The sequence below is a fragment of the Hypanus sabinus genome, chromosome 4, assembly GCF_030144855.1.
Source record: "Hypanus sabinus isolate sHypSab1 chromosome 4, sHypSab1.hap1, whole genome shotgun sequence".
Taxonomy (NCBI): domain Eukaryota; kingdom Metazoa; phylum Chordata; class Chondrichthyes; order Myliobatiformes; family Dasyatidae; genus Hypanus; species Hypanus sabinus.
Window position 1 is genome coordinate 26,929,342 of NC_082709.1, and position 12,461 is coordinate 26,941,802.

The 12,461-nt window shown below is 41.6% G+C and overlaps 1 protein-coding gene across 7 annotated transcripts in view; it reads right to left on the reverse strand.

Moving 5' to 3' along the window:
- LOC132392593 (integral membrane protein GPR155-like) overlaps positions 1-12,461 on the reverse strand; it is an 89,225-nt gene that overhangs the window by 8,193 nt on the left and 68,571 nt on the right. For 4 of the 7 annotated variants that reach the window (XM_059966682.1, XM_059966681.1, XM_059966685.1 and 1 more), the window contains 6 exons: positions 10,577-10,784; positions 9,195-9,308; positions 5,555-5,682; positions 2,261-2,356; positions 2,064-2,128; positions 1,584-1,721 (listed from right to left, as the gene is read on the reverse strand). In XM_059966682.1, coding sequence (XP_059822665.1) covers positions 1,584-1,721; positions 2,064-2,128; positions 2,261-2,356; positions 5,555-5,682; positions 9,195-9,308; positions 10,577-10,784 — 749 coding nt within the window. Of the gene's footprint in view, positions 1-1,583; positions 1,821-2,063; positions 2,129-2,260; positions 2,357-5,554; positions 5,686-9,194; positions 9,309-10,576; positions 10,785-12,461 lie in introns of those variants that run through there. The other 3 variants (XM_059966684.1, XM_059966683.1, XM_059966687.1) reach the window with 3 other exon arrangements.

The following is a 12,461-nucleotide window of genomic DNA, read 5'->3' on the forward strand; positions in this document are numbered from 1 at the left end:
ATAACCCAGCAGGTCAGGTCAGGCAACATCAATGGAAAAGAGTAAACAGAAGACTTTTCTGGCCAGAACATTTTTCGCCCCAAAACGTTGACTGTTTACTCTTTTCCATTGATGTGGCCTGACCTGCCGAGTTCTTCCAGTGTTTTGTAGGAATCACCCCTGAGGCTTAAGTTCAGATGCTCTGTAAGGTGATCATCAAGCCACATTTGATTTCTCTGATATAGAGAACACCACACGGACAACACCAAGCAAAATGCACTGGATTAGAAGACATGCAAGTGTATCAGTGCTTCACCTTAAGGAACTGTTTGGGTCCAGATAGGTAGGAAAGAAAGAGAAAAGGAGAGATATTGCATATCCATGTTTGTCTGGGAAAGTGCTGTGAAAATAGAAGTGGTTTCAGGAGATGGGAGTGTAGATTGGGAAATTGCAAAGGGAATAGCTCTTTACCATGCTTAAAGGGGAGAAGAGGATGCGAAGGTGTGTCTAATGGTGGAACCTTATTGAAGGTGGCAATAATTGTGAATGATCATCTGTTGAACTTGACATTAGTGGAGGACAATGGGATCTGTCCAGGAGTGGAAATGGAGATGACAGAAATTGAAGAGATGCAACAAGGAACTCAGTCAACTACACCATACGGAGGAAACCACTGTTCAAGAAGGTGATACACAACCCATGAGATACCTATCTTGTCATCGGAGCAGTTATAATGGGATAATGTAACGGCATTCTTATAGGAGGCAGGGTTACATGAATTCAGTTGAGATCCTTGTGGGATTGTAATGTACACAGAGAAATACACTTGAGAGCTTACTAAATTACAAATTAACTGTTGAAAACTGCAGTTACAACTGAAAATTGATTTATGCTCACCGTTCTATCTGCGAGAGAGCATTTCGCTGTAACAGGGAAAAATTAAATAAGAATTTTGCTCTGTTGAAAATGGATGTCTCCACTTTTCCATCGAGCAGTGTGTTCCTACCTGCACTAATGGAAGTTGGGCAAGCACTGCATTATCCATCACATCACAGGGGCTTCATGATGCAATTAGTTCACTCAACTATGCAGTAATCACAATAATTCATCCAAATAACACTCTACTTCTGAAGATAAAGCAATGCTTGCATGAAAGAGCAACAAGCAATCTGCTGGAGAACACTGGGGGTCAAGCAGCATCTTTAGGGGCTGGGGGTGGGGGGAGAAGGAAGCGCTGATGTTTTGGGATGAAATCCGACATGTAAAACATCTGTAGAAAGGAAAAATGCCATTGAAATATGTAGAAAGAGGTCACAAACAATCCCTAATTAAAATGAAGCACTGTTTTCAATACCTTAATATTTCAACTTTCTTTCCACAAATCATTTCTTCATTAATATACTGTGTCACAATTAAGCACATTATATTGATGAACAGATTTAACCAATTCATGCATGCTGTAAATTTGAAAATTGAATTGTCATACTGTTTTATAATTAGTAATGGAATCTTAGTAAATTTTAGCAACCAATTTTCAAGATTATTACTATTGAAGTCCAACCAAGTTAAATTAGCAAATGCTACAACTTAATGGAAGCTCTTACCTCCTCTTTTCAACGATGTCTTTGGCACACTGATCACGATGATACTGAGTAAACTGTTGGCAAGTCATCCTTATGTGCTCAGCTACTGAATTATCAGTTTGTGTTCCAAAATCTTTTCCATACCATAGATTTTCAAGCCTATTAAGTGAACAGGCTATTATTTATGGATAAACTGCTAAAAAGTCTGAGATTTTCGCCCGTCTTGGAACACTTGAGTCAATTCTTGTGGCACAAGAACTGCATAATGAGGAAGACCAGAATTCATATAGTTTGCTTTCTCCCATCTCATAATTACAAAGTTGATAAAACATATTGCTATAAACCAAATCTGTTTGTAAAAAATACATAATTTACCAGTTTAATACAATTTGACATATTTCACCTACGTATATTATAGTCTATTCAGTATGCAAATCATGTTTCTTAAAGTGAAGAGCAGGAAGAACACATCATGTAGTTGCATAAAATAAAATTATTTACCTTTTTTTAAATGGAAGAATGACTGAATGCTTGTCTAATCCAAATATGCCAAATGAAATAAAACCCTGAAGGGAAACAAAAACTGATGTAATACTTAGCCTATTGCTTTCATTGTTATTGACCATTAAATTAATTCAACATCATGATTCAAACATCAAAATACTTTCATAGAATGCAGTCATTTAAAGAACACAAACCTGTCCAAAATTGAAGATTACGCAGAAAAACTGCAGTTCGACATAAAGGCGACCTGGATCGGGGTTAACTAACAACCACAAACAACTAGATACATTCTGAAAAATAGCAGAATATTGTCAGTCAGGGATCAATAAAAGTTCTGCAGACAACTTAAGTACTGTAGTTACACTACAATACATTTTCAGTAAAAAGCAATATTAAAAACAGACAATATTCTCAGCCAAGAGGCATCTATGAAAATGAATAAACAATCAGCATTTTGAGCCAAGGTGCCTCATCAGGACTGGAAAGATAGAGGGAATAAGGTGGGGAGAAGGGATGGAGTCTGAGCTAAAATATGATCGGTGAAGCCAGGTAGGTGAGGCATGGAGGGATGAGGTAAGAAGCTAGGGGGTGAGAAATGGAAAAGGTAAAAGGCTGGAGAAGAAGGAAGAAGGAATCAGATGGGAGAGGAGAGTGGACAACGGAAGAAAGGGATGGGCCAAGGGCACAAGGAGGAGGTGATAGGCAGGTGAAGAGAAGCTAAGAGTTAAGAGGGGTCCAGACAGATAATTGAAGAAGAGTGGAGAGAGAAAAATCACCAAAATCAATATTCATGCCATCAGATTGGAGGTTAACCAGGCAGATTATCAGGTGATGCTCCTCTAATCTGAGAATGGCTTAATCGTGGCAGTAGAGGAGGCCATGGACTTACATGTCAGAATGGGAATGGGGATTGGAATTAAAATGGTTGGAAGCAGGAAATCCTGCTCTTTGCGGATGGAGAAAAGATACTCTGCAAAGTGGTCCCCCAATTTACATTGGGCCTCACCAGAGTAGAGGAGAACACATTGGGAGCACCAGACATAGTAAACGAACTCAACTGATTCAGAAGTGAAGTGTGGCCTCACTTGGAAAGACTGTTTGAGGCCCTGAATGGAGATAAAGGGAGGAGGTGAACGAGCAGATGTAGCACTTCTTTCACTTACAGGGATATGTGCCAGGAGGGAGATTATTAGGAAGGAACGAACGGACAAGGGAATCATGGAGGCAGCTATCCCAGTGGAAAGCAGAAAGTGGGAGGTGATAGAGATGTGTTTGGTTTTAGAATCCCACTGAAGTGGGTGGTAGTCACAGAGAATGAGGTCTTGTTGAGCTCTTCTTCTGTTGCCTCTGTCTCCAAGCCCAGCTCTTTAGCAAGGGCTCTCTAACCCACACCAATAATCCTTTGTCCTGTCTTCAACACCACTCCTCTTCTTGGACACCCCACTCTGGATTTTTGCTTCTCTATCATTCCCCTTTCTCTCTGTCACATCTATTCCTGGGATAGGCTTTCCTTTCCAGGACATCATATTTGCCCTCCTTCTTCAAGGAACAGTATTTCCCTTCTCCACCACTGATACTGCTATCACCTGCATCAGCTCTACTTCCTGGACGTTCACCCTCATCCCATCTTCCTGCTGCCTCAACAGTGATAGAGTTCCTCTTGTCCTCACCTACCACCCCATAAGTCTCCGCATCCCGCACGTCATTCTCCGCACCTTCCACCTTCTTCAGATGGACTCTACCACCAAACACAACTCTAGTTCCTCCTGAAATCTCTGCTTTCTGCAGGAACTGCTCCCTCTGTAATTCCCTTGTCCATTTGTCCTTCCCCAGTAATCTCCTTCCAAGCACTTAACCCTGCAAGTGGAAGAAGTGCCACACCTGCCCATTCACCTCCTCCCTCATCTCTATTCAGGGACCCTAACTATCTTTCCAAGCCAGGCAACACCTCAGTTTCGAATTTGTTGAGGTCCTTTTACTGTATCTAGTGCTCCTGGTGTCGTCTCCTCTTCTCTTCTCCTCATCTGTCTATCTCCACCTCCTTGCGCCCTTGACCTTCCCTTTCTTCTATGGTCCACTCTCCTCTCCTGTATGATTCCTTCTCCAGCCCTTTAACTTTCCCACTTCTCACCTCCTAGACAATAGGTGCAGGAGTAGGCCATTCAGCCCTTCAAGCCAGCACCACCATTCACTGTGATCATGGCTGATCATCGACAATCAGTACCCCGTTCCTGCCCTCTCCCCATATCCCTTGACTCCGCTATCTTTAAGAGCTCTATCTAACTCTTTCTTGAAAGCATCCAGAGAATTGGCCTCCACTGCCTTCTGAGGCAGAGCATTCCACAGATCCACAACTCTCTGGATGAAAAAGTTTTTCTTCAACTCTGTTCTAAATGGCCTATCCCTTATTCTTAATTCTTAAACTGTGGCCTAGCTTCTTATTTCATCCCCCACCCCCAACCTGGCTTCACCTATCATCTTTGAGCTTGGACTCCTTTCCCTCCACACACATTTTTATTTGGGCTTCTTCGCCCTTCCTTTCCACTCCTGATGAAGGTTCACAACCTGAAACAAGGACTATTTAATGATTTCCATAGACGCTGCCTGACCCGCTGAGACCCTCCAGCATTCTGTGTTGCTCTGGATGTCCAGCATTCGCAGAACCTATTAGTGTTTATAATATTCTAGGCCAGTGCTTCATGTAGATCTGTTTAGGGAAACTAACGTGCATTGCTCTGGCTCAACTGTAATAAAAGAAGCTGGAGAAAATGTAGCCAAGGATATATGACACAGAAACAGGTAGTTTATTTCAACCTGCCCATGATGGAATTTATGCTGCTCTTTAGCCTTCTCCCATCTTTGCTCACCCAAAATTATCAAGTCAACACCTATTGCCTTCACCTTCATGTGTATTTCAAGCCTTAAATGATGCACCCAATTCCTGTGGCAACCAGTTCCACATCATCACCACTCTTTGAGTAATTTCTTTCATGTTCTCTACTGGATTCCTTGTTGAACCTCTTATGTCAAATTCCCTTGATTAATACTCTTCACCACTCTATGCACTCTAAATATTCTTATCCACTCTATCAGAACCTACCACTATATTAAAAACCTCTAGCAGGTGAAACCTCAGCTTTCTCTTTTCAAGGGTGAGGAGTTTCAGTCCACTTATCTTTTCCTGATAAATGTACCCTGGTATTTCTGGCATCATCCCTCAACATTGTCTCTGAACTCTCTCCACTCTCTACTGACAACATGACCAGATCGATACAGAGTTCTCCAAGCACACTCTAATCAAGTACCATGAAGGGTCTCGGCACGAAACGTCGATTGTTTACTCTTTTCCATAGATGCTGCCTGGCCTGCTGAGTTCCTCCAGCATTTTGCAGATGTTACATGAAAAGTATATTGGTGACTTTTTTGTTTCTGTTTTTGATTAACATACTTATTAAAAGGAAACAAAATTATTTTAATGTCAAACTTACAGCAAACATGCCTATAATGAGAAGCAAACACAGTAGCACGTGCCTGGCGAGCTGTGGATCTCCATTCTGTAAGCACCCCGTTTCTTGCATCAACGTGTTTTCAGGGTTGCAAGGCTCCCTATTTTGTTCTGCTGGTAGATACATCATTGATAAGATTTGTAGTTGGAGAAAGCTAACATGTTGTCATTACAATGGAAACAACTATTATCGATTGAGAAGTACAACTGATTAACTTAGGATCAAAAATGCACAAACAGAAATGTGACTGCACAAAGAGGAAGACAGCCCATTCAAAATACTAACTCATATCTTCCTCTCGGCCAAATTAAAACATTGTGTATTTATGAGGTACTTTTTTCATAGTAAAACATTCAAAAGGTACTCAACCAGAATACTAACAAAAGAAAATAAAAATCTGGAAGTACTCAGTACGTTGCACAGTATTCACAAAAGTAGAGAAAAAATTTTTGCTGAAAGGCCACAATACTGAAATATTAACTTTGTTCCAATCTCCACAGATGCCATCTAACAGGTGAGGCATTTCCAGATTTCATTCTAGATTTTCATCATCTGCAGTATTATATATTTGTTTAAGAACAAATGTGACACTGAACATTAAAAGGAGAAATCAGGACATATGAACAAAAAACTGGTCAAGCTGGTGGTTCTTAAGGAGTGTCTGAAGGTAGGAAAGTAGAGATTCAGAGAGGTGTAAAAGGAGTTACAGACTTGGTTTTCATAGTGGAAGGTTGAATTATTAAAATCAAAGTTAATTTAGAGCCCAGAATTAGAGAAGTTAGTGCAGAATGACACCACTGCTAACAGTGCCACAGTGGGAAGAAACTGTGTTGCCATTACTTCCTTATTAATGACTGAATAATAAAGCTGAAACTCGGCAAGTGCAGTTCCTTCTGCACACAACAGATTCTGCAGATGCTGGAAATCCAGACCAACAAAGAGTGACAAAGTGCTGGAGGAAATCAGCAGGTCAGGCAGCATCTAAGGAGGGGAATAAAGAGTTGAAGTTTCAAGCCAAGACTGGAGAAAGGTGGGGGATGGGTGAAGCCAGGAGAGAGGGAAGATATGTGGGTCGAGGAAGGGAGGTGAAGTGAGAAGCTGGGAGGTGATAGGCGGAAACCATAAAGGGGTGAAGAAGAAACAATCTGCTCAGAGAGGAGAGTGGCCCTCGGGAGACAGGGAAGGAGGAAAGGCACCAGAGCAAGGTAACAGGCAGGTGAAGAGAAAAGGGGTAAGAGGGAAGCCAGAATGGGAAATAGAAAAGGAGGGAAGGGGGCAAGGGAAGCAATTACTGGAAGTCGGAGAAATCAAGGAGACATTGCTTTGTGCATCCAGAACGGGCTTACCCACAGAAGGCAAAAGGTGGTTTTAGACAGATCACATGGAGGTTGGTGACCAGTTGGGTGAGTCAGGGAACTGTTCTGGGACCCCTTCTCTTCGTGAGTTTTATAAATGACCCGAATGAAGAAGTGGAGGGATGGGTTAGTAGATGTGCTGATGACACAAAGGTTGGAGGTATTGTGGATAGTGTGGAGGGCTGTCAGAGGTTACAGCGGGACATTGATAGGATGCAAAACTGGGCTGAGAAGTGGCAGATGGAGTTCAACCCAGATAAGTGTGAGGTGGTTCATTTTGGAAGGTCAAATATGATGGCAGAATATAGTATTATTGGTTAGACTCTTGGCAATGTGGAGGATCAGAGGGATCTTGGGGTCCCAGTCCATAGGACACTCAAAGCTGCTATGCAGGTTGTCTCTGTGGTTAAGAAAGCATACGGTGCATTGACCTTCATCAACCATGGGATTGAGTTTAGAAGCCAAGAGGTAATGTTACAGCTATATAAGGCCCCGGTCAGACCCCACTTGGAGTACTGTGTTCAGTTCTGGTCACCTCACTACAGGAAGGATGTGGAAACTATGGAGAGAGTGCAGAGGAGATTTACAAGGATGTTGCCTGGAATGGGGAACATGCTTTATGAGAATAGGTTGAGTGAACCCGGCCTTTTCTCTTTGGAGTGACGGAGGATGAGAGGTGTCCTGATAGAGGTGTATAAGATGATGAAAGGCGTCAATAGTGTCGATAGTCAGAGGCTTTTCCCAGGGCTGAAATGGCTTACGTGAAAGGGCAGTTTTAAGGTGCTTGGGAGTAGGTGCAGAGGACATGTCAGGGATAAGTTGTTTTTTTTTAAAACACAGAGAGAGTGGTGAGTGTGTGGAATGGGCTGCCGGCAACGGTGGTGGAGGCGGGTACAATAGGGTCTTTTAATAGACTTCTGGATAGGTACATGGAGTTGATAAAAATAGATGGCTGTGGGTAACCTTAGGTAACTTTGTAAGTAAGTACATGTTCGGCACAGTTTTGTGGGTCGAAGGGCCTGTATTGTACTGAAGGATTTCTATGTAAATTGATGCTCATGCCATTTTGGTATAGGGCCTCCTCTATACTGCCATGATGAGCCCACTCTCTAGTTGGAGGAGCAACACTTCATATTCCCTCTGGGGAGCCTCCAACCTAATAGCATGAACTGATTTCTCCAATGTTTGGTAATTTCCCCCTCCCCCTTTCCCTCCTCTCAGCTGCCTATCACCTCCCCCCTTTGCTGCTCCTCCTTCCCTTTCTCCCATGGTCCACTCTCCTCTCCTATCAGATTCCTTCTTCTCCAGCCTTTTACCTTTATACCTATCACCTCCCAGCTTCTCACTTCACCCACCGCTCACCTGGCTTCACCTAACACCTAGTTTATACTTCTTTCCCTCCACCCCTTGTTCTGGCTTCTTGCCCCTTCTTTTCCAGTCTTGATGATGAGTCTTAGCCCGAAACATCAACTGCTCTTTCCTCTCCGTAGCTGCTGCCTGACCTGCTGAGTTCCTCCAGCATTTTCTATGTGTTACTCTGGATTTCCAGCACTCAGCAGAATTTGTTGTGTCGATGTGCATGCCATCGGGTTGGCAGCTGCCCAAATGGAATACGTGGTTTCGTTCCTGCAGCCTGAGACCGGCCTTGTGACAGAAGCGGAGGCCATGGACTGACATGTTGGAATGGGAATGGGGAATGAAATTAACACAGTTGGGCACCAGGAAATCCTCCCCATTGTCAATGGAGCAAAGGTGCTCAACAAAGCCGTTTTCCAAATATCATTGGTCTCACGAACATAGAGGAAGCAACACCAGGGACACTGGATACAACAGATGACCCCGACAGGTGAAGTGTTGCAGAAGGTGGGGTGCTGGAATGGGAGATAAAGGTGATTGGTGGTAGGATCTTATTGAAGATGACAGTCATTGTGGTGAATGATGTTCTGGATGTGGAGGCTCATGATGAGGTGAGGGTGGATGTCTGGGAAGGAGAGGTGCAAGTGAGAGCAGCGGAAGAAGGGAAACCCTGTTCTAGATGGCTGATGAGAGCCTATAGAAGAGGACGTGAGCTGTATTCATCTGGTTGCAACTTTTGAGGCTTGAGAAAAGGCAGATTAGTTGTGTTTTGGTCATGAGTCACTATAATGTTTTGATCTATAAGAATTTCTAGATCAGTGTACATTAAAGTCCTGCAGTGCACTTCATATATTTCATATTGTCTTTCGTTAGTAAAATATTCAAGTTATTAAACAGGACATATCATTAACTTTTAATAACCATACCACCCAGTAACGTCGTATTTATGGTTCTGCTATCATTCGGAACCTCCTGGTTGGCATAACATAATTCACCTTGATTTTCTATTTGCTCTTCACAAATGTCTGTTAATAAAATAAATACCTTTAATACCCATTTTTATAATTACCTCTGTCTGCAAACAAAATTAACTTTTACACACATAGTTTATCACTTAAACGTTTCAAACTACAACAGGTACTGTTCAATTTAATAATTTTACTTTTTCATAAATGACTATTTTAAAATCTTAATGTAATAAGTCTCTGCATTTTGTCCTGAAATGAATAACTGCAGATGATGTGAAGACCAACTTAAATTTTCTGAGATAATTATGTCATAAATAAAAAGTTGTAAGGTTGTTGGCATTACCATCATTGAATCACCCCACTTTCAACACCCTGGGGACACCATGCACCAGAAGTTAAATTGGAATTATCACAAACTCAATGTTTCTAAAAGAAAGATCAGAGGCTTAGAATCCTGCAGCTATTAACTCACCCCCTAACTCCCTAAAACTTGCCCGCCACCTACAATGTTGAAGTCAGGACTGTGATGGAATAGTTTCCATTGCCTAAATGTATGGATGTCATCAAACACTCAAGAAACTTGACACCATACAGTACATAGCAGCCTGCTCGATAGACACTCCACCCACACCCCTTCTTCACTCACTCACTTCACCAGTGATGCACAGTATCAGCTGTTTGTACCATCTACACATCTTTGGATTTTCATGCACAACAGTCTCTAGAGTTTATAGGGAATGGTGTGAAAAATTTAAAAAAAATCCAATGAGCTGCAGTTCTGTGGGCCAAAATACTTTGTTAATAAGAGAGGTCATAGGGGAATGGCTAGACTAGTTCAAGTTTTCACACATTGGGTGTTTGTTGTGTGGGGTGTCTGACAGGTTCTATTGAGTTTCTTTGTTTTGTGGCTGCCTGCAAGAACACGAGTCGTACACAGTATACATGTTTTCATAATAAATGTACTTTAGACATTAAGTATCTGGTGGGTTCAGTACCATGTACACTGATGAAGATGTCATAAACTGCCATAAATATACACAGACCCTGGGTATGTTCAACAATTCTCCCCGGGATGCCTATTAACTTGCAGGGTTTGGTGATACTTGGACCAATCATTAAACTCGGCAACAACAAGCTATGAATCGAATTTAAAACAATTCAGTGGAAGTTCACAATAGGCCAGTAAAAGCAGGGTAGAAAAAAGGAACAATCCACACTATTCCCACAATTTAAAAAAAATAATCAGTTGAATTTTTCATTAGGTAACAGGCAGGAATTTCCATTTCTTTTTCTATACAGTGTAATGTACATTAAAACACGTTCACCTTCTCCTGATGCAAATTCTATATTTGATGTTCCATTGCTAGCTGTTACTTGGATTTCATTCGCTGCACCATCCTCACTAATACTCCTGGAAATAGAGTTACGTTGCAGCACCCGGTAAGCATTCTTCTGTCTGTTTCGACTCAGTAGCATCAGTGACGAGCCTGCAAGAATAATGCTACACAAAAGGACCACCATTGTACTAATAACCTGTAAAAGACAAACATGTAGCAAGGAATCAGAAACATGATCACACAACTGTGGATGTAAATTTGAATGGCAAATTAACAAGAATCCCCGCCAAAGCTCATGAAAGGTAAATGCTTTCAGTCATTATGCGTAATATACATAGATCAATATATTTTACTACTTAGTGAAAGCCCAAAATGAAGATAACTTCTTTGCTTACAGCATTTTAGTTCCACCACAATAAATGCAACATGATTCCTATAATGACTGAGATTTCTCATGCAATGACTGAAACCCTGTGGATGTTGTCAATGTGATACCCTTCACATGTGCATTGCTTCCCAAATTAATATTAAAAAAGGTTGCAGCAATAGAATCTGGAGTGAAAAGAATGAGGGTTATTTTTAAAATATAAAGTGGAAAGAATTATAAAACCAGAGGATATCTCAATTTTTTAATTTCTGCTCTGTTTCTCTATAATTTAATCTCCACACATTCCCATCAAAGCTATCTGATGGTGCAGCGGCCTTTGCACCGGACTTTGAGGCGAGTGGTACCGGGTTCAAATGTGGCCAGCTCCTTTCATGTTTTCCATCTGTGCTGGGTTGAGTGTCCAGCTAGCAACTTGTTCTCGTAAAAAACAGAAGTGCTGAAGAAATGCCAAGGTTGTCGCCCAATGCACAGAAAGGAACAACCACAACATCATTCCCATCAACACCCTGCCCCAACCAGATTCTACCACTTAATTACACCTGGCCAATCAACTCACATACCTTTGGGATCAGGCAGAATCTGAATTAGCCGCAGGAAACACATGTTTACAAGGAAAATATGCAAACCATAACAAGGAGCACCATCATGTCACCAGATTCATGAATGGCAAGTTTTGAACTGCCCAAACCATTCTGGCCTATAACGTTCAGCACAAGTAACACAGAGGCTATTATTGAATCTGCTCTCTAAGATCCCTCTTTTTCTCTAGGTTCCTACATTTATTCTGTATATTTTCTCTGTAAGGGTCCTTCTGGATGCATTAATTCATACTTTCCAGGAATAGATTCCAAATACCTTTTCTCCAGCCATAATGCCAATTCATCAATATTTTATGAATGACAAAAAGGATATAAGAGCAAATTAGGCCATTTGGCCCATCGAGTCTGCTCCACCATTCCATTATGCCTGATTTATTATCCTTCTCAACACCATTCTCCTATCTTCTTCCTGTGACCTTTGATACCTTTACTAATCAGAACTTAATCAAACTCCACTTTAAAGATACCCAATGACTTGGCCTCCAAAGATTCTAAGTACATTGATTACCAATGTATGTAAGCAGTACCACGGCAATGAATTCCACAGATTCACCACCCTCTGGCTAAAGATTTTCTCCTCAAACAGACCATCCTCATTTTCGTTAACACCAAAGGTCTTTGCATCTTCTGCATGATTACTAATCAGAACTCCTATCGTCACATCCAGATTTTTAACGTATACTACAAACAGCAAGGTCTAGCACTGATCCCCAACATCAGCAGCACAGATTTCCAATCCAAGAACAGCCCTCAGCCATAACCTTCTACCCAAAGACAGTGCAATAACCTACGGAATGAATAGAGAACACAAAGGAATTAGGAGGTAATGCTCACGGGTCCATGGACCAATCAGAAATCTGATGACAGACAGGAAGTTGCTCTTGAA